Below are 23,580 nucleotides of genomic sequence, written 5' to 3'. Positions count from 1 at the left end.
AAAGATATTTTTGAATAAAAGGAAAGTAATCAAGTTGCAATGCTAGGTGATTTAATTTTACAACATATTTTACTCTAGTGCCATGGAACTATTGTTTAAAAACAGTGTCAGTAATATACACCTTCTGAAGTAATATTCAAGCAATAAATATGCACCTAGCTTTGACTCTGATGATTATTCATAAAAGCTACAAAATAAGTGAGCACTAGCTAGTAAACCTATAAATGCAAGTTATTCACTCCGTTCTTTTGGCTCTCGATACTTCCACTGTATGTAGTCAAAGATATCCTTTTCACTCTCTACTGGGAGGGGCTCCCCAGCAACTCCTGAAAACACAATAAAGATGACAGACGGGTGAAAAACAGCAACTTTGCAAGGCATCACTAGCAGTGCTGTGCAGACACCATTTTATAAAGGACAGGTTTATCTAGGAAAAAAAAGGCTGATGTCTGAAAACCAAGAAGCTGCATAAAGAGATGAAAGGGAAAATAGGAGTCTGGTTAATAGTTAGATAAGGTCTAAAAACTAGAACTTCTACGCAAAAAAAAACAAACAAAAAAACCCCCACACCTGATCAACAGGTGTTGAATGTATCACTGTAAATGCAGCAACTCTGTATCCCAACCTCAGAGTGTCAATCCTAGAACACTAGCTCTTGACACAGCTTTATAAATATACACCATCAGTTAAAATTAGACAGTATGCCCATCCCAAGCCAACACAGAGCTACAATCTTGTTATAGTGCTGGAAAACAGATGCCTGCCCTGTGTGGCACAAATCAGGTCTTGTTCTCATTGAAATCAATGGCATCATTCCATTGAGCTGGATCAGGCAGACCCAGAGGGGGGTTAATATCTTGTGTGAAAGTACCGCTTGGGTGCTGGAGAGAAGAAAGATGCCTCCTGATACTAGGTAGGTCTCTGAAGTCAGAGAGAATAGCGTGCTACATTTAACTATGGCATTTGGCAGTAGCGTCCCAAAATATTATTATGTGCGTATAGGTCTGTTTGGAGAAGAAAGGTTCTCAGGGCAAATGTGAACCTAACAACCCCTCAATGCCAACCGGCAAAGGATTCACTCTTCTGTAACAACACCTGGCAGTCCTGACAAACTCACTAGACCCACCACATTGCTTTTGTAGCATATATCCAAAGAGAGTCAAGTGAGGTATCTAATAAAAGCGTATCATACTGATCCTCAGAAATGTTGCAAAAATCTACGTATGGATGATATTTCAGGAGTTGTGTAAGTGTACTGAAAATATGTGTTTTAAGAAGACTGTCTTCCAAGGTGGATTTGACAAACCAGTTTTGAGTCACACAAAGGAAGCTTATTCATGTGTCACATTGTTGGCCATGTAAATCAATCACTGTAAACCAATCTAATGGAAGCCAAATCTGCACATTGAGTAAATGGGGATGGAAAGACACCAGACACTAAATCACAGGGAGTCATCCTGACTCTGGGGACAAAACAATTAATTTGGAGGGCTAGAAGAGAAGGCAAGAAGGATGCCTCTATCCTCCACTGAGGAACCAAAAAGGATAGTGCTTTTTGCATTCATGAAAGGGGGATCTCAGCCATGTTAGTTGGAGATGCTGGGAGACTGCTTTAGGTGAGAAACTACTTTAACAGACTAAAACTTCTAACTCTAGGAAGCATTTTTATATATAACCATTTCTGCTTCCATTGTTATCCTTATTAGCTCTTAAATCTTAGCTTCCAATAATAAACATATGATTGTTTTCATTATAAATATATCTCAGTGCTGTAATGTTATATAGGAGCTGACTCTCAGTTGAATCAAACAAATGTGTGTATACTGTTCCCTGGGGGAGAGCGAATCTACTAATTTCTGTGAGCATCCAGTGACAGGAGTGGGACATTCCAAGGTGCGGGCCAAGGACTCTGAGGGTTGGTGTGTCCTTATTATTAGACTGCACAAAAAGAGATGTATGTGGAGGCCTCAAAAGCAGTCTTTGTGTAGCCAGAGGGGTTTGGTTTCAGGGAGCTGACCTACAGCAGGCACAGACAACACCCCTTCTCATGAAGGGCAGGAAGGGGTGAAGTGCCTCACAACGCTGAGTACCCCTGGGGAGCATCACAACAAGAGAGATTGGAAAAAGCACTTTGCATAGAGACCAAACTCACCAGTAACTCCCAAGGGCCGGATTGTGTACTCATTGATTGTGAAGCCCATTTCTAGGGCATGAGTTCTCATGTTCTTATTGAATATGTCACTGCCTGTGAAGTACAGTACTCCACAATAATACTGATCCTTGGGGATCAGCCTAGAGTAAAAAAAAAAAAAAAAACAAAAAACCTCAGTTACAAGTCAGTTGGAATTCACTTAGAATCACAGAATATCAGAGTTGGAAGGGACCTCAGGAAGTCATCTATGTTAGGATACAGATATTCAGGCCTGTATATTTAAGAATTTAGGTGTATTCTTATCACTTAGCTAATTATAGAGGTACAAAACAGGAATCAAAAATCAGTCTGCCTGTTTATTGGTCTTCTCTCACTATGATAGTCTAAGGCCTTGTTCTTAGGATAAGGCCTTTGGCTAAACAGTAGGGGCAGCCATAAGTTGGGAAGCGAACGGTCACATCCTCACCAGTCACATTGAAATAAGGCAGTTCTGGGCTGTTAAAAAGGTGATTGAATCTATCACCTCCAGAGAAAGGGAAGAGCCTAGAAGATTTAAAGAAAACTTAGTTTGATAGCATCCTGTCTGGCAAGAACTCACTTATCAATAGCTGGGATGTGAAATCCTCATTTCATATAGTAAAACTTGAGTTCTGCTTGGTTAAGGTATAGCTAAGCAGAACTCAAGTTTTACTATCTAGACTAACCCATCCTCAATTATATCCCACCACCTTAATTGGTTTAAAAGTATAGGCCTTTGCAGACAGGCCTAAATATCTAAATCCTAACAATCTAGTCCAACCCCCTGCTCAAAGCAGGGCCAATCCCCAACTAAATCATCCCAGCCAGGTCTTTGTAAAGCCGGACCGTAAAAACCTCCAAGGAAGGAGATTCCACCACCTCCTTAGGTAACCCATTCCAGTGCTTCACCACCCTCCTAGTGAAAAAGTTTTTCCAAATATGCAACCTAAATCTCCCCCACTGCAACTTGAGACCAGTACAATTTGAGGCACAGTTTCTCAGGGACTGCAATATGCCTGAAAATCCATCATCCTACAGGCACAAACAAAAGGAAGGGGAGGGAAGGGCAACAACTCTTGACATTAAACTATTACTGAGCGGTTAGGGCACAGTACCCTGACAAACCTCCCTGTTCAGTAATTGCTGGAGGGGAAGGACAGAGATAGAGATCCTTGTTCTGGAATCAGGAAAAGGGGGGGCTTGCTTTGCAGTCAGGGACTGGGACATAGCACTTCCATAAATGCCCCATTGTGAAGTTGAGTGGGCTGTGCAGACCTGTTCTGTATGATACACATGACATGGTGCAATCATGACTAATGCCCCCATTTTGGATGATGCTTTAACAAATGCCTGTTCTACCCCGGGGTGCAGGCCTATTCCATTTAAAATTTTACCTGATATCGATTCTCCTGTATGGATAATTGGTTCCATCTTCTTCGCTTGTCAACTGACATACACCCTAAAAGGACACAAGGAAAGCAGAAATTATAAAGTTATCAGAGTTTTCAAATGGTCTTGAGCTTTATTTTTCTTTTAAAAAAAAACACTAAAATAGTTTTAAAATGCAGATCATGTAGTCTGTCTAGTTATGTCATCATGCACAGGCATATAGTCTGAGAGGTATATAAAAGGTTTTGCTTATTAAACTTGCTTGTTTTGCCTTATGATTTCCCCCTGTTAATAACCACGAGGATTTCTAAAGAAACATTAAGAATTAGAGAAAGATTAGAACAACAAATAAAGCATCAGATGCCAGCATTTTGTAGTACTGTATAGCTGGCACCTTGCTCCTGTCCCTTGGACTTATCAAGTACAAGGTTGCATTTCGGGAGTTACTGAAGTCACTGCACGTATTAAGACTAAAGCATGCCAGGGATCAGGATCAATAATCCACTATGCTGAAGACCAGGGTTAAATATACATAAACTAATATTTGTGCAATATTACAGAAATGTGAATATTAAGCCATTGCGACCCTATGAATGACACCTGTGGGTGTATAGCTACAGTAAGACATGTATCTATGACATGCCAAGAGTCCCAGACCATTGTGATATCACCATCCTTACTCTACAGCTAATTTGGGTGAAACAATTTCATTGGTTGTATGAAGGAGACTGCACTGATAGTGGATTACTTGGCTCAACTGCCTGCCATATCAGTGAGATACAAAATATCCCAAACAGGCACCGCCCTCAAATGTTACTGTCACACATCAGGACAATCTCCCAACACCATACCCTCAGACAAACTCAGCACAACAACCTCAAACACATATAGCCCCTCACCTCAGCAAACACATCATGTGCCACTTGCACAAACCAAGGCAAACACTTGCCCACCCTCACACTCATCTTTACCATAAACTTGAGCAACAAGGCTGTAGATGATTGCTAGTTTGTAATGAAGCTTTTTTTGTTTCCAGGAAAACATTCATTTTAGGACTCATTACTATCACTTAACTTTAGAAGACTGAGTATAGGAATACAGAGGACGTTGTTAGAATTTATATGGAATATGAAAATACCAAGAGTGAGACCAGTAACTTTGTACAGACCCATCAAACAGAATGGACTAGCCGTTCCAAATATTCTATGGCACTAGCAAGCCAGACAACTCAAAATAGTAGTGGACTGGGGGTGCATTTACATTGAAACACTGGGTCTTTAATGAACAAGAATATTGCAGCAGTTTACATACTGCTAGGCTACCATGATTAGTAAAAATCACACCCCCCAGAAATTAACATGCATCCTTTAGCAAAGGCTACGGAATGGCTTTTGGATAGAACTAGATAGAAAATAAGTTCTTCTCCCTTGCCAATGACATCCACTGAAAATCATCCAGATTTTAATCCAAATCACAAACCAGAAAGCTTCAAACATTGAGAGCGCCACGGAATACACATGCACAGCTGGGCAGCTATTCAGTCAAGAAACTTTTCTAACTTATTTAGCTATCAAAACGAAATTTAACTGACCCACTCTCTCCTGATACCTGTATTCTCAACTCAGGCATTAATGTTTCTAGACAACCCTTTCTATACAAAAACAGCGAGGAGTCCTTGTGGCACCTTGGAGACTAACGAATTTATTTGGGCATAAGCTTTTGTGGGCTAAAACCCACTTTAGCCCAGGAAAGCTTATGCCCAAATAAACTTGTTAGTCTCCAAGGTGCCACAAGGACTCCTCGTTGTTTCTGCTGATACAGACTAACACGGCTACCACTCAGAAACCTTTCTATACAGAAAGCTAATTGTAATAGAAGTGATGGCAATCTGGAAAAAACAAAACAAAACAAAATAAACTAATTTACATTAATCTTTGCAGACAGCTTCCCTAACAAAATAGTGTCTATATATGACTCACTGAGAAAAGGATGTGGGTAGACAAATTACCCCAGAAGAATGGGGTCTGACTTACTACCACATGACCCTTTGCTAATCCTCCAAAGACTTTCGAATGGAAATGGTCACAAAAAATGGAAATGAAGAATTAATCCATCTGCTAGTAGCTGCTTACAGCCTCACATTGAAAAAAGAAAAATAGCCCAACCATAGAGGATTAGTTAAAATTATTATATTTATATCTAGGTGGTGGCTGTTATAGAAAAATTAACACATCAACTACGTACCCAGCAATATAGACAGAGGACAAATAGCTAGCTAGCTATTTGGTTATCTTTAATACTCAGAAAAAAATACATTCATCTGCAAAAAAAGCCAAAATACCTGTCCAATTTTTTTTTTAATTATACATCAGATTGGGTATGTCTGTTAAGTGTGCATATTGAGATTTCACTCAATTTAGCAAGACCACTAGAAACATAAGGATTTTAATTATAATCACGCCGTAATATGTTAAATATAAAGATCTGATGACGATATTCCTGTATAATGTCTCTTTAAACAAAAGCTAACTGTTATAATAATTGTTTTGTTTCTGATATTCATTTGTCAAAGATTTGTAAACTTATTGAAAACCACCTAAATAAATAAATAAATCTAAACTCTGTGAGTATCACAACACTCAAGGCTGAAACTAGCCTGGTGTGTCAAACTTAACACAAACCAGGCCATTTTCCCCACATAGGGAAAATGTATGTAGTACTCTTGATACTAAACTGGAGAGTAACTAAACAGGAATCCCTCTTCCTTTCCCAAAGGCACACAATCAGCTAGAAAACAGTTAGGTGAAGGACTCAAAAGGCCATCTCAACTATCTCTCCCTCCTGCAGGGACACAGACCATATCAATTCCGTAACAGAGTAGCAACTGACATCCCCTAACACAGAAGCTAAAACAGAAGAGAAGAATAATGTGTACCTGTATGCCACCTTTCACCTAAAGAACACAATGAGGTTTTAGAAAAAAAAATCAAAATACAACACCTCCCTACAGAGTAGGTAAGTAACTGTTTTGAGGTTGGGGAGCTGAGGCACAAATAGAAATCCAGAGTCCCAATTCCCAGGCCTCTACTTTAGCAATTACAAATATGCTGAGAACGCATGGTCACGCATGGAAAATGACAGCTAAACAGAAAAGCAGAGGGAAAGCATGGATAAAAAGTACAGCCAAAGCAAGTCAGAACGGAAAGGCATTTTCTGACATTAAAAAAAAAGGCAGAAAGGCTCTTACAGAAAGAATTATTGTATAATCCATTTGATTCACCTTCAATCTTTATTTTATGTGCAGTTGGATAACTGTCAGATGGATGAGGGAGAAGAGGAGTTGCGATGAATGATCAGAGCTGTTTACACAGGAAAACCGAAAAACCCTGTAGAAATGTATTCCAGCTACACTGTAAGGTTTCCCCTTCCTCCCCTGGTTACGTTTGTTCTGAAAGCTCAGCAATTCTGTATCCTTTTGGAATGTGTTATAGATTCTTTTATACCCTCTGTTGTCTTCACTCTGGGACATTTCTACCTTTAGCTGCAGTCCTGATCCCACTTACTTTTCCAAGATTTCAACTGCCTGCCATTTCTACTTATTCTACCCCGTCCTCTCCAGTAATGACTGTTTTACACAGAACATATGCAGTAAAATGCCACATTCTTATAGACTTGTATATTGGAAATGCTATTGGTCAAGATTTAAGTTTAGAGCAAGTTGGTACTAATACCAGAAGGGCTGGCCAAGGTGAAGTAGCAGTTATTCCTACAGAAATTGAATTTCATCTCAAATCCACCATCACTTATTTAATAGCTTTGAAAGGGAGATACAATTCACTGATTTTTGGTGCGTCTTTTAAAAACAAAGACTAGAACATGTAGTGGAGACATGAAGAAATGAAGTTATTACAGTCAAAAATGTTACCACTTTGTTTCTTATCAAACAGTGTCCTTAGCAGAAAATATAAATATTTCTGATCAGAGGAGCTCTGGGGCTGAGAGGACGGAAAATGGAAATATCCTAGGTCAGAGTGAGACACCAGACAATTCACTGCTACTCTACAGAATTCTTTTTAGTTTGCCAGACATAAATCCCAGCGTGACCAGTTTCTGGCATAGATCTAGTTCCATTTGAAAGAGCTTATCCCACAAACTGGTGTTCCAGGTGGTTTTACCTATTAGTCTAACAACAGTGGATAAAATACCCAGCTGGTGGATTATCAATGGTCACCACTTTGGGTGGGACCCTGCAGCTTCTGCTAATATAAAGGCCCTTCTCTAAATGTGGCTTTCACTGATCTGCTGTGGCTGATAAAGTCCTCCCTCTCCTCCTTTTGCTACTTGAAAGCCCCACATAAGTACATACACATATACACTACGTAGCCTGGGGCAATCGAGCAGCTATCCTGCATGTATTCTTCATCAATAAGAGCCATTCTATTAAATTAGCAAGTGGAAATAGCCCAGAGTATTGGGATGAAGTTCAATTTAATTTTACTCGATTTTTTTTTTGTCCCAGGAGCACGGAGGGTAACAACTTCACTGATTTTATCCTTCTAAGAAACGCCAGGAAAACCAACAAGTTTAATTTCACAAGGAACTATACAGAGTTCAACTGAGGTGAGCACAGAAATCCATTTCTGATTCTCATCCCCTTTACTTCAAGTGAAAATATACGGAACCATCTGATAATACCCTTCCCTCTGTAACAGCCTCATAAGTTTCAAGAATAGATATTTATACCCACTTGAAATAGTTTCTGTGTAGGATCCTGGTTCATATTTTACATTCTTTTCTATGATTTATCCAAATATAATGGTTTCATATAAACTGAACGGTGATCATTTAGCAAAAAGTGGATTCCCACAGCATGCCCAGCAACACCAGTCCCAGAAATCTCTGGCTTCCGAAGATCATCATTAAGCGAATATCAATGATTGAGTGGAACTGTTGCTTATGGTTTTACTCATCTGTTGGGATTAACTTTTCACTGGTCTTTAAGAACAAGGTATTTGGAGCCTGTAGAGACAAAACTCCAGGTGGAAGTAAAACATCATAGCACTCACTCAATACTTAAAAAAGCCCTAAAAAAACCCAACTTCTCTTTTGGAAAAGAAGACCTCAGCTTGTTCTTCCAGACAAAAAGGAGTGCTTAGCTTAAGGGTCTGTATCCTGATAAGGTACATTACAATAAGTGTAAAACTGGTCATAAACCCTCAGGGCTATTCCGCGGTCAAAGATTCCTTTCTTGTTCTGTTCTATAATACTTCATGGTTTGACTTCAGAAGGAATTTTTCAGAGGAATGCCCTACTTCTGAATGTCAAGCCCGGAAGAAGTCCGGGATTCCTTTACTTTGATTTTTATGTGAAATTCATAGAAAGATGTCCAAGCTTAGCCACAAATGTCTCATATGCCACAAACTGGCATCCAGAACTCAAGAGGATGATACAGAAACTCATACAGAGCAGTCTACATCTTCAAGTAACAGATGCTATTATGACAGCAGAAGATGGTTCCTCTGAATCTTGGAGGGTTTCACATCGAATATATGGTTATCTAGACCAAACTGTGAATTCAAGACAAATTTCAGGATCATCATCTGGCGTAGGCTGAAGGAGCTGAAAGAGCATTATGGGCTACAAGCAGTGACAGCAAGGTGGGAATGTACTTTGAGTCTGCAAATCTGGCCTAAGATGTGTGGTAGGTGTAGTAAAAGAGGTGTGTAATGGGGCATGAGAAGGGAAAAGATAGGTCAGTGGGTGGGAAGCATTAAAAGAATTAGAAAGTGAGTATAGTAGTTAGTAGGGTGGATGGAGATGTGGTGAACTTATGACATACTGGATAGTAAGTCACCTGGGGATAGGATTTAGAGTTTGCACTCCTTACATACTACTTGTTTTTTGTATTGTTTGTTTGTTTTGTTTTTTACAATTTAAAGAATGCAAAACCACACATTAATCTACAAAAAGAATGTTCACTACCAACATTTCCACACATGTAGCTGAGAGATTTTTTTTTTTTAAATATAAACACAATGGGATAAAATGCTTCTTGGGAAAAAAATTCTTTCCTTTAGTTATTGCAAACAGATTGTTATAATATTAACATCCTACAACAAAAAGCCAACTATTACTCTGAGTTACTGCATAAACTTTCCATTTTTAAACAGTAAGCAGCATATTTGTTGTATATCAAATCACAGAAATACTGCCTTTTACATGAAATATTCAGAGAAGACTCACCATGAATTTCGTATCACCCTTTGACAATGTGTCAGTGACAAAGTGGATTTTTTTCAATTGTTCTACAACTTGGTGCAAAAGCTTTGGCTGGAAACAATAATTAATGTCAAATGTAAACAAAGTGAAATGAAACATTACCTAACTAAGAAAGAGGAACCTGTTTGTTTACCAACAACGTGACCCACAGATGTACAATACGTCCTTGTGAAAACCAAGGAGATCTCATTGACGGAAAATATTTTTTCAGGACCAGATTCTGAGACTTGGGCAGAAACTACATACCAGAAATCAATCAATACTTGAGAATCTGGTTAAGGAAAATTGTTCTCTCAAATCTATATTGTATTGCCAGACAAAGAAGAGCACTGAAGTATTTTCATTAGACTTGACAAAACTTGTTGTACAATTTTAAACCTTACATTTCTAAATTAATGACCTTCTGTGTTTCTGTGGATTGCTAGTTTCCATAGGTCCATTAGCATCTGCTTTGATTTAATCTAGAAATATTCTCTTGTAAAAACTAAAGAATAGCACTGCCAACTTTCAGTGACGGTTAAAGATTGTTCTGTGGCATATCTGGTGGGAGACTCGTTTCCCATTCTGTTGGTTCCCTCCATACAAAAAGGTACCTCGTTCCTCTTTAAGACCTATTTTAAAAAAATAGTGATTAAAGTGTGATAAACATATAAATATATGCAACTACGTAACAGGAAAAATTCCTGAAGAGAACGATGCAATTCTTTCAAAACACCTCAAAGTGTCATCCTGGAAATTCTAAAAAGTTGAGGTTACACTTAAACAAAACATTTAGGTGCATAAAATTACAGGGTCACTCAACTACTTTAAGTTTGCGGTCGTCCTCTGCTGAGCTTCCACCCTCAGTGTCTGTGAAACTGAGTGGAAGAGAGAGACACCGATTTAAAAAAAATTGATAAAAACTTTGCTACTGGTGGACACTTTAAATCCATTACTTCCACTTTAATTGTGTAGCTTGCCAGTAGAATAAAGGAACTCCGGAACAGAGTGTAATGACACTGGTAAGTAAATTAACAAGATTTTTGGTGTGCCCCATAAGAGGCTCATAGCTTCAGATACAATAGTCAAGCCTGCATTAAACATTTTGTGAGACAATGTTTTTCCTTTTTAAAACACAAATGCTTTTTTGGGGAGGGGTAGGGGACTGTTCAAATTTAGCTATTTTTGGTTACAAGATAATAAAATCCTATTTTTATGCCAAAACTGCATATGGTCTTAAAGAAGGCAGGGCTTTTTTTTTTGTCTTGATATAAATCAGGATCACTATAATGCTACAGAAAAGTACACTCAATTTATAAATAAGATACCAAGCACATTACACTGAACAAGCAGCTGTGTCATGACCCTGTGCCCTCCATGGTCCTGGCCACTGTCCTTCCAGCTGCAAACAGCAAGCACTTTTGAGCATGTCTGTAGTATTAGGCAAAAGGGATCACGCCCTTTTCCCCACAGGGACTAAGTACTAATTCCCTGGTGGCCTGAGGAGCAAGAGACTGAAATAAACTTTATCTTCCTCGCTGCAGTGCAAAGCACTAGCTATTGAGCCAGGCCTGTACACATTGTGTTCATTATGTGAAATTTCTTTAGCATATATAAAGTTATGCAAAAAACTTCTACAAAATTATGAAAACACATAACATCCATACACATGAAGGGTAGTTTGCAAATTCCCTAATCTAATGCTTAGATCATATATTCAGGATTTTATTAATAAACTATGAAGTTATTATGGTGTCAATGAATAAATGCAAAAAGCTGTAATATGAACCCAAATGCAAAGGAATTTATGATTCTATGAGCTCCTGATAAAAGTTTATAAACTCAGCTTTTAAACAGTAATAAGTTGTATAAAGACAGGCACCTGTTTGGTCGATTCAGAAGTAAAACTTGGATGGGTCAGGAGAATATCCATATCCCCACTTGATTCCGCACCTGAGAAAGTAAAGAGTGAAAGGAAAAAAACAAAAACAAAAACACACCTAGCTGTAAGTCTTGATATCAGTAAAGAACAGATCACAGAGGGTTGCGTTTGAATCTTAGTGCTGAAGAAAAGAAGAGAAGCTCCTCTATCCGCAGAACTAGCACAGAATAGTTAAGGTTTTTAATAATAGGGTAGCAAACACCTGTCAGGAATGGTGCAAGTATATACTTGGTCTTGCCACAGCACAAGGAGCTTGACTAAATGACCTCTCGAGATCCCTTCCAACCCTACATTTCTGAGTCTATGATTAATAGGACAGCCTCTAAACTATCTCAACCCTAATGTGCTAACACTAAGAAGTGACGTAAGGGACCAAAAACCATTTTCAATTGATAGTAAAAGCATTTAAGGTCTTTCTGCAGCCTGTTGAATATTTTCTGCTGTGTGCTTCCACCAATCTTATTTTACACATCTCAGACAGAGCAGATTGTTTAGAACCGTGACAGGTGGCTTTCTTAGTGATCAAAGTCTTGTCAGATAACCATGCTTTATGTGCCTCACGCAATGAGTCGAGTACTGTATGTGCATTATCTTGTGGCAGCATTCCCATCCATAGCGAAGACAGCACTATATGACACACAGACATCATCCATCGCTGGGCCAAACACTTTGTCTACTTAATCGTCCATCTGCAATTTCAAAAGCTGCTATCGATGGTGTACCACAGTTCCCAATACATGAAGGACTCACTAGACTGCCAGTGTTATTGAGACAGAAACAGCCAACCAACAATTGTCACAAGGAAAGGTGCCTGGCTTAGATAGAATACTGCCAGAAGTCTATAAACATAGTGGTTATCAAACATCTGAAATGCTCATGCGGCTCTTCAACATCTGGGAGCAGAAGACCATGCCTCAAGACTTCAAGAGTGCTTCAGCTGTCCATACATACAAATAAAGATGATTGAGCACTCTGCAACAACCATCGTGGTATCTTGCTACTTTCCATTGCTGGGAAGATTTTGGCTTGTGTCTTGCTTGCCAGACTCTTCCACATCACCAATAACATCATTTCAGAGCATCAGCATGGCTTTCGCTTGGGACACAGAACAGCGGACATGACTTTTGCTGCTTGCGAAACACAGGAAAAGTGCTGGGAACAAAACTGTGATTTCTATATGGTGATTGTAGACCTGATCAAAGCCTTTGACATGGTTAGTCAGGAGGGTCTCTGATGGATCATGACCTAAGCTGGCCACACAAATTTGTAACCATCGTACACGCATTCATGCTGGCTAAAGAGCTGGAAAATGGTGCTTCATCACAAACAGTGTAAAGCAGAGACCATTTACCATTGTCCTAGACTCTTCCAAAGATGACAGCTGGAGTATTTAAATGCAATTCCACACAGATGGCAGCATCTTCAATCTCTGGGGTCTTTGTGCTCACACTAAAGCAACTAACTTGTTCATTAGGGAGTTCCTCTTCACTGATGATTTGCGCTCACAGCACATACCGTCCAAGACATGCAGCACCCGATAGACGGCTTTTCTAGATCGGCAAAACTATTTGGACTCTATCTGCCTCAAGAAAACCAAAGGGCTTTACCAGACTGCTCCCAGAAAAACGTATTCTGCCGTTGAAATAACAATTGATGACAGAGTGCTTAATGTGGTACAAAAATTGCGCTATCTTGGCAGCACTTCATCATCCGATAATGCCATCCATGATTGACGATGAAATCACGCAGTGCATTTCTAAAGCCAGTTCTGCCTATGCTTGACTTTGCTGCTGCCTGTGGAATGAGATAGACATTCGACTTCACACCAAGATGACTGTCTACCATGCAGTTATGTTAAGCACGCTTCTCCAAAGGAGTGAAACACGGACACTATGGCAGGCACTTGAAGCAACTAGAGTTTTCACATGTGCTGTATGCATCTCATCTGTAAAATCAAATGGTTGGACAGGACACCAAAAACTGAAGTCCTGGACCAGTGCTACATAACTAGCACTGAATTCCTAATCAGACAGGCGCAATTTTGCTGGGCTGGTCACCTTGTACATACGGATGACAAAATATGGCTTTGGGGAGTTGTGTAAGGACCACTGAAAACAGGAGCAGCTACACTGAGAGGCCAATGAAAATGACATGACACTGTGAAAGCTCACTTAAAAGCTGGCCACGTCGACCCGAACACATGGGAAATTGCTGGTGCTGAGAAATTAGGATGGCGGCAGACCTGTCGGTCTGCAATTAAAGCCATCAAGAATAGCAGAAGAGAAAAAAAAAAGGTCAGAGAAACATGAGCAAAGAAAGCAGGCTTCGGTAAAAAAAAAAACAAAAAAAAAACATGAAGCCACATCGGCTTAACATGTGGGATGCATCTGCAGATCCCTCATCAGTTTACATTTGTGCAAGACAACGCACTGAAACAAACTGACTCTTACATATTGACTATGACAAGAGACTCCAATAGAGCTAAGAAGCGGATGAATTTTCATGGGACTCTCTGATGAAACTGTCAAGCATTTACCAATTAATACCGATTTTGGTGGCAGCCTGTGTGATGTGGATACTTTTTATTGGATACTGATTGGATATCACCGACTCACTCCACAGAGGCCAGCCAACCAAGTTCGTACTTTGACTACTTGATTACACAGGAAAGCGTGTGCCTCTTATTCTTAATGTTTATATAGTCTCATGGTGTTTAAAGACAGATCACTGTTATTTAATAAACACAATTTTGAGTAAGAACAACTTCTAAACTGCTTAACAACTATTTTGTACCAAATCTACGTCTGGCATAGGTATATTTAAAATAAAATTTAAATTGTGGATCAGAACATATACGCAAGTCTTCATAAGTCTTTCTTCATTAGAAGGCTAGACTTTTTACTACTGGCATGAACAGTGACTGATTATGGACAATGACATTTATAAAGTTTCCATTTTTTAAGCTCGAGGACCTCATACATAATTCACACAAAATATTACAGTCGACCCTTCACTGCTCAGCAAATTATTAATAGACGAATGTAGTGAGGTTTCTTATGCTTCATACCACACCAGTAGAAATAATCAAAAAAGATTAAACTACAGATGCCAAAATAAATGAACTCGTCACATTTTATGATATTTTAGCTTTGATTTTTTAATTGAGTTGGTTGACTTCCTATTTTGCAAATTTCAGTAATTTTCAATGGGTGTTTATTATTTGTGTGAATTAGCAAGGTTCTGTTATGCTATGTCTGCACATCAGTAATAAGAAAAACTCCAGAGAGAGTAATTCTGGAGCAGGTGTGAGAGTTCTGAGAAGGAAAATTTAAAGGGAACTATTCTTTGGTTTTACAGTTCGCAGCATCCTACTCTGCTTCTTTTTATATCACACCCATAGCCTTATATGTACCAACCGAACTATTCAGTCTAAGCAAAGAGCAAGAAATAAGTTTATTCCATCTGGTCAGTGTAACAGACTTTGCATTAAGGACTCTGCACATTAGTACAAATTAAAAAAAACCTTAAGGTCCACAATTCAGACATTCGTCAGTAAGTTTTGACTTCTAGATCCATGATGTAAATGTGACTGCATGGTGGAGTACCAACCTCGCCTGAAACTGCCACAGACGGTAGCAATATATTCGGGGTCCAGTTTCTTAACCTCTTTCAATACAATTTCCTATTGAGAAAAAAAAAGAGCCACGTCAAATAATCTGAGCTGCCCTCTTCATTTGTTCTCATTGCCTTGCTTTGTCGAGGAAGATTATATCTTACCTGCATCTGTAACGCTTTGTCGAGGAAGATTATATCTTACCTGCATCTGTAACATCTCTTCTCTAGGGATTCTTTTCTCAAAGTCTTCAAAATATCTGTACAGATAAAAAAAAAGTTGAATGACTATGGGTAAGGCAGTGCATTTAAAATTTAACCAAGCAAAGATTAGATAAAATTCCATACATTTTACATTAAACTGATTGATTAGAAACTAATAACCTAGACTGTGATAGCAAGCCAGTGATCATAGGTTCCTTTTGCTAGTCTCAGACACCTCAGAAATTCCCATCGCCGTAAGTCCTCCCTTTCACCACCATTAAAACTGATTTCAGAGGGAAGAGGAAGTACTTCTATCATACAGGAATATTGTATCAGGAGTTTCTTCTGCAGCCTTCCAAAGGGGACAAGAACTACATGGCTTTAAGAACTGACTCAGCAGCAAACAGAAAGCTTTCCTTAGCCAGTGGTCAGAGGCAACCCAAGCCATCAATTTTTCTAGAATTTAGGCTCTCAGTGATCCAGACACAAGATTTCAAATCAGAACAGGAGAGGAAAAGCCTGTTTTTTCCCCGCGCCTTTAATGATTCAAAAGTGGATGGGCTGAGCTGACTAAACCTTTCTAAAACAATGCATCTTTGGACCGGGACCAGTCACAGCTAATTTCATACCTAAACAAATTGGTTTGGGTAAGTTATGAGCAACTGAGAAAAGGGTAGAACAGGGGATGGAACTGGATCTTACCTATTAAGCATGCTACTTATGGTTGCTATAAACTTAAAGAGCGTACTGGCCTCTGAAAGAACTTTTTACAGAAGCCAAGCAACTACGTCCATGAAAATGCAACTGTCTTACTTTAGCCCAATTCGCTGATGATGATTCAGCTTGTGTTCATTTTTCCTTAGATCTGGAAGAAGCAGAATGACAGAAAAAGTACTCAAGAGGAGGAAAATAACTTCAGCAAGTAGATATTTGCATGCATTGTAAAGATGATTTAACTCAAGAGCATTTAGACAATACCAACTTTAAAGAGAAACAAAAAAAAAGTTTTTGTTGTGCTTGTAAATTATGAGGAGGCTGCCCTATGGCTCACAGAATGAATGTAGGAGCATCTACCAAAACCACACCCCTATGCCAGGACACACCCCTTATGCCACCGTTTGCAGCAAGGGCATTGCAGGGCAGCATAAAATGACTAGCAAAAAGCCTGCTCAGGGGAGAATTCTCCTCTGGCTTGACTGGGGCTCTTTAATTCCTCCAAAACAAACAAAACTCCACCACAAAACCCATCCTCTGCAAAACCCACATAAAACCCTGACTCCTCCCAGATGAAAAGTCCCACTTAGTTGCACCTAAGAAGTCACTTCTAGTCACTGAGCAAAACTATTAGGAAATAGTGAACTTGAAAAAAAAAAAAAAAAATCAGTCAGGAGTAGTCACTGTAATGTTTAATACCGTGCTCAGTGCACACTTGATTTCTACATTTATAAAGGGCCAAACCTTCAGCTGTATGGGAACAGCTGAAGCAGAAGGTGGTCTTTTGGTTTGGACCATCCCAGACTGAAGCAGCCTCTGGAGCAAGTTACCACAGTCCAAGGGCTGTGCTGACTGACAAGGTGTGATCTTATGTGAAGATAAAATATGAGGAGGTGAGCGCCAAACCAGGATAATTTCCCAGCTTGATATATCTCCAAAATGGCTTGGCCTAGAAACCCGACATTTGTTTTAGTCTGTTGGCAAGAATGGTAACTTGAACTGGTTTTGGAGCAGTTTGTTGGCAGAGCTAGTTACCAAAATCAGTTTCTGCATACATGATGGGCCACAATATATAGTTTATGACATCATAAATTCCAAGGCCAGAAAGGACTATTATGATCATCTAGTCTGACCTCCAGTATAACAGCCCATAGAACTTCCCCAACATAATTCCTTTTGAACCAAATCACATCTTTTAAAGAAATATCTGATCCTGATTTAAAAACTGCCAAGGAGAAACTAAGAGGGGCAGCAGTGGCCTAACATGAGGGTGAGCAGGAGGGAGAGATGGGCCGGGCAACCTGGGGAGAAAGGGGTCTTATCTACTAGCCTAGAGACCTGTGTCCCAAAAAACTTCTTTATGTTCCCAGGCAAAAATATTTAAGTTGCAATTAAAGTATCCATCAAAGTAGAAGACCTTACATGAAAATGGCAGTTTTCACAAAAAAAAAGAAAAAAAAAAAGAAAAAAGTCCACAGAGCTATCACAACAGGCAGCAATCCTATCTTCAGCTCTTAGGCGCTGAACCAAAAGAAAGGGACGGATGCAGTGTCAGTGGAATCACGCTTATGCAACGTAAGCACACATGTACTACCAAAGCCATGTACTTCAGAGACTGCCGCACTAGAAGAAATAATTGAAAAAGCCCGTTTCTTAAAACCAAATCATTTTCATTTTCCCCATATTTTGGGAGAAACCCCATCTGAAAATTTATCTGATGCCTTTCTTCCCTGCACTGACTCAAGCTTTGGAATGCTGAATGCCTATCCTTAATTGTATAACTGCTGTCATTTATGCAGCGACCAGTTTTTCACAACTTGAGTCATAACCTTTCCACATTTTTCCAATCAAAGGCTCTGAAATCAGTACACTTTATGGTACACTCACCTTCCAATGTCTTTATCCCTTCATCTACAAGCTTCCTAGCTGCAGAAGGGCTGCAAAGAGACAGGGCACTTCTTAACCAAATCAACACAGGGAAACCTCTCCAGCAGAAAATGTTACATCACACAGTAGTACAATACACCAGAATTTACTAACAGATTACACTGAAGTTTATAATCAGGCACCTAGTTCTCCAGTACCAAAGCCATTTCTTATATTCATTCTCCCTCAACTTGGCATACACTGCTTACTTAAACCAGGAAATGGAGGAAGAGGATGGGAGTCAGAAGACCTGGGTTCTATTCCCAGCTTTAACAGTGACTTTGGACAAGTCACTTAACCTTCTTGTGCCTTGGTTTCCCGACATGCAAGAGAACAATGTTACTCGCCTTAAAAAGTTTGCTATGGAAAGGCTAAAGTGGTTTGTCATCAACACAAGTTCCTCCTACCTCTTCAGTAGCTCCTTCAGATTCCTTTTGGAAGCTGCTCCCCCTCTCCAATCCTGCTCATCAGTATCTCTCAGGGCTCTGCTCCTCTTTTCTCCCTCTATGCTATCAGCAGGTGACTGCTACCATCTCTTCATTGTCATTTCCCAAATGTACATTTCCCCTGGGCTCAGCCTTGAATCTCCAATGTCTCACTTTGGATGTCCTGGTGCCAATTCAATCTCCATATTCTTTATTCAAACCCTCAATCTCTACACTGCTGTTAGTAACTCTACAAGTAGATAGAAGCATACAAAAAAATTCTTACCCTATGCCACTAACTCGGGTCAAGAAATTGATAGATGAGCTTGTATCATCCTGTCGAATCTGGAGAAAAGAGACTGTACTCTAATTCACTTGAAAAGTCACAGGAAGATAAAGTAACTCAGTGAGTTATTGCACTTGAAAGTTGCTGTAGTCTTTTTAGATCTGACCTATTACCTACACATCACAGACTCATGCCATGATTGTCTATATCTGCTCTGAAAGAATCTGGATAGGTGGTTTTCAGCGGCCCTTGGCTCTAGAATTCGCTTCCTTCTTTGGTTTCAGAGAAGAGAGTTTGATACTTAGAGGGATGTTATAAGGTTTTAAGTGAGGCTGGTTTTTTTTTTAGTGGAGGGAGAAGAGTCCTTTTTAGTTTTCGCTTACATGTCTATTCAGATTTACAAACACATTTTTAAAGCCATTGTCTGAACCTTTCTATATACTGAAGTAAACTCTGTAAGTTGGAAATAAGTACATAAGAAAGACTTGGTCAGGTTTTAGATCCACTGGCAGAACAAGATGGGGTGTTGCAGGCCAGGACTAACGTACACTGGGAAAAGCCATGTGCAGGAAGCTTTCTACGTGTCTGTGCAGACTAAGGTGGCCCCGGCTAAAAACAAACTTCCATGAGAACCCACTTCATCAATTTGCCGGACAGAACAGGCAGGCAAACTGATCATATCCTGTAATATTTCCAGAGAGGTACAATTTTATTTCAGGATTTTTTGTTTTTGTATACCTATTTCATTATTTCTACTCCCCTGGTAATCTACATGCATCTCCCTCCTGCTTCGCCTCAGCCTTTCCAAAAACAGTAAAGAAGTTGCATGGAGTTAGCAGGAAGCCTTGGAAGGTACAAAAAAATTGCCCGCAGAGAAGAAAGTCAAAGAGGTTCACCTTTTCAAGCTTACGTAGTTTTCCAGTGGATAAAAACTCATCGATCTTGTCAGCTATTTTAGCCCCTACTCCTTCCTAAAAAAGGAAACAGAACCAAAAAGTTAATGAAACTTTTTCTTCAGGATAACTAGCATCACAGACATTATGGAAAAACTAAATTCAGAAACTTGCAAAACAGAAACACAATCAAACTTACAAGACAATATTTTGCTAATGTTCATAATTGTAAGCAGCAGCCTTATGAGCAACAGAAGCACACTAATTTTCCCTGTTTTACAGTGAAATTTCAAAATGGGCTTTTAGCAATATTTACAATTCCTGCACTAAATTTCAACCTCTGAAGTCTGAGAAAATGCAGAAATAAAGCATATCTTTGGGTCTCCTCAACTAGAACTATGATAATATATATTGTAATGTACTAAAATATTAACACAAAAATGGAATTCAGCTGTGAGGATGAGAGGAACTCTGACAAAACATTATAATCTGTTTTACAGCTTACCAGCTTCTTTGCTTCAGCTCCACTTTTTATCTTGCTTGGATACTTGGATATTACAGAAGCTGCTTTTCTGTATAAAAAAAATGACAGTTCCCTTCACTTTCCAGCCTTCAGTGAACAGTATCAAATGACCAGACAAAAATTTTGTACACACCCTCCATACAATGCAGTTTGTGTGGTTCCATCCTGGAGCAGTGGCATTTGTGTAACTACCCCCCTATTACTCATGCACCAGGAATATGAGACCTCACAAAAAAGAAAAAGCTCAGCATACAGCAACCTGAATACCACTTTCCTCAAACCAATCAGTAACAATTATGTACTTTAACATAAGGGGCTCACATATGGATTTTTATACATAAGGTAAACAGCAATGCTAACTTAAATTTACAAAAGAACCTGTTAGTCAGAAGTACTTTACAAAAACTACTTACAGGAATCTGCTTAGCCACCTCAGACATTTTCAGGGGAGAGAAGGGGACATTTTTTCCATTTCCCCCAACCCCAAGGCCCAGCTTAGAAAAATATGAAGAGAAACTTGTGAAATAGTTTCTCTCAGAATGAACAGTGAAAGAGAAAGGAAAGAAGGAAAAGCTTGAATGAGACTAAGTTATATTACACAAGTTCACAGAACAGCTAGTTTGTCTACTATTTTGACACTTAGCATATATGTGATGATAATACACTATTAAAGAATCTGGTGTTGTTGTTACTATAAAGTTCGGATATCTACCTGAATTTACTGTTGATCCTTAAATATCATGCTCTGTTACCTACATTATATGGACAGACATTTTCCAAGCTTCTTCTCTGGAAGCACAAGTTTCTCCTGTATCTGCATGATAATGTCAGGTCTATTTACATACTATTTCTGAGCATAAAGGATATAAACTTTCCTTTTGGCTTACAACAATACTGATGTTTTCTATTTTCAAACGTTTTGTATTTTTTTTCCTGTTTATTATTATTCAAATCAAAACTAAATAATTTATACCTATTTCATCAATATACCAAACAGCACTTCATATGCTAACTAATTTATAAAGAACGCATTCCTCAGTCTCCAAAAATGAGATTTTAGTTTCAATAAGCAAATAATTACTATAGATATTTCAATTTTTTTTTTGGGGGGGGGGGGAGAGAGAGAACAGGCAGAACCACCCCCCCCCCATCTTTTTTTTTTTAAATGCCATCTAAATTTTTGGAAATTTAGATCTCATTAGGTGCATAATGAAATGTCTGGCTGAACTGGGATTTTAAGATTGCAGAACACAGTTAATCAAATCAGAATCTGGCTGAGACCCTGAGCCTAGCTTAAATGTAAGAACATAAGAATGGCCATACTGGGTCAGACCCAAGGTCCATCTAGCCCAGCATCCTGTCTCCCACAGTAGCCAACGCCAGGTGCCCCAGAGGGAATGAATAGAACAACAAATCACCAACTGATCCATCTCCTGTTTCCCATTCCCAGCTTCTGGCAAACAGAGGCTAGGGACACCATCCCTGCCCATCCTGGCTAATAGCCATTGATGGACCTATCCTCCATGAATCTATCTAGTTCTTTTTTGAACCCCGTTATAGTCTTCATCTTCACATCCTCTGGCAAGGAGTTCCACAGGTTGACTGTGCATTGTGTGAAGAAATACTTGCTTTTATTTGTTTTAAACCTGCTGCCTACTAATTTCATTTGGTGACCCCTACTTCTTGTGTCATGAGAAGTAGTAAACAACACTTCCTTATCTACTTTCTTTACACCAGTCATGATTTTATAGACCTCAATCATATCTCCCCTTAGCTGTCTCTTTTCCAAGCTGAAAAGTCCCAGTCTTATTAATCTCTCCTCATACGGAAGCCATTTCATACCCCTAATCATTTTTGTTGCCCTTTTCTGAACCTTTTCCAAGTCCAATATATATATTTTTGAGATGGGGCAACCACATTTGCACGCAGCATTCAAGATGTGGGCGTACCATGGATTTATATAGAGGCAATATAATGTTTTCTGTCTTATTACCTATCCCTTTCTTAATGATTCCCAACAGTCTATTTGCCTTTTTGATGGCCGCTGCACATTGAGTGGATGTTTTCAAAGACCTATCCACAATGACACCGAGATCTCTTTCTTGAGTGGTAACAGGTAATTTAGACCCCATCGTTTTATATGTATAGTTGGGATGATGTTTTCCAATGTGCATTACTTGGCATTTATCAACACTGAATTTCATCTGCCATTTTGTAGCCCCGTCACCCTGTTTTGCGAGATCCTTGTGTAGCTCTTTGCAGTCTGCCTGTGGCTGAACTCTCTTGAGTAGTTTTGTATCATCTGAAAATGCTGCCACCTCATTGTTCACCCCTTTCTCCAGATCATTTATGGATGTGTTGAACAGGACTGGGCCCAGACCAGACCCCTGGGGGACACCACTATTTACCCCCCTCCATTCCGAGAGCGGGCCATTTTTTCCTACCTTTTGTTTCCTGTCTTTTAGCCAGCTACCGACCCGTGCTGAATGCTACTGGGCCCGCAGCAGGTTCCCGTGCACCCAGGAGAAGGGACCCCGGGAGGGCTCGGAGGGCAAGGCGATGCCCGGCCGGCTCGCTGGCGCCCCTACCTGTACGCGTTGTACTTGTGGATGGCTCTGTTCACGTTCCTCTCGTAGTTCGCCAGCTCTGCGGCCCGGGGCAATGGGAAGAGACACAGAGACATTTCTTACTCGCGCTCGGGGCTGACCGCTCGCTCCGAACCGGCTCTCACGGAAGCGCGGGCGGGTTAACGACCCCGGGCGGACCGGGCACCCCCTTGGCGGGCGAGCGCGGCTCGGGGCCAGCGCAGCTCGGGGTCAGCGGCCTCAGCTCAGCCCGTCACACGCCCGCCGAGCGCCAACAGCGAACCCCCGCCCCGCTTCCCGGAGCCCGGCGCAGCCCTCACTCGCTCGCCCGACCCACCACTCAGGAAGTCCGTGATCCCCGCGTTGGGGCTCTCCTGCGGCGCCTTCCGCTTGCTCATGGCGGCCTCGGTCCCAGGCAGCTGCCAGGCCGGGTAGGATGAGGGGAAGGAGGAGCGGATTAACCGCGTACTCCTCCTCCCCGACCCCCACACGCGGGGCAGAAAGGACGAGGTGCAGTGCATTGTGGGTAATTTAGCACCGTCTTATCAGCAATCGCGTAGCCTGCAGCACCATGGGAGTGGTAGTGTTCCTCTCGGCCTTCACGTCCCATCAGCCATTGCGGGGCCCAGGGCCCGATGGGAGTGGTAGTGTTC

At 40.2% G+C, this 23,580-nt stretch overlaps 1 protein-coding gene across 1 annotated transcript; it reads right to left on the bottom strand.

Annotated features, from left to right (window-relative positions):
* Positions 1–29: 29 nt before the first annotated feature.
* On the bottom strand, positions 30–23,448 carry POLB (DNA polymerase beta). Its single transcript, XM_077805613.1, has 14 exons — positions 23,265–23,448; positions 22,931–22,988; positions 20,325–20,391; positions 19,823–19,897; positions 18,927–18,985; positions 18,177–18,226; positions 16,389–16,440; positions 15,577–15,631; positions 15,369–15,441; positions 11,700–11,770; positions 9,803–9,889; positions 3,565–3,629; positions 2,153–2,292; positions 30–326 (listed from the first exon to the last, which is right to left on the bottom strand). The coding sequence occupies exons 1-14, from the start codon at positions 23,446–23,448 to the stop codon at positions 232–234; spliced, it is 1,131 nt and encodes a 376-aa protein (XP_077661739.1). The 3' UTR covers positions 30–231.
* Between the last annotated feature and the right edge of the window lie 132 nt (positions 23,449–23,580).

Source organism: Eretmochelys imbricata, chromosome 26, assembly GCF_965152235.1.
Source record: "Eretmochelys imbricata isolate rEreImb1 chromosome 26, rEreImb1.hap1, whole genome shotgun sequence".
Lineage (NCBI taxonomy): Eukaryota > Metazoa > Chordata > Testudines > Cheloniidae > Eretmochelys > Eretmochelys imbricata.
The sequence above is the reverse complement of the archived record's forward strand: the minus strand, read 5'-3'. Positions and strand labels throughout refer to the sequence as shown.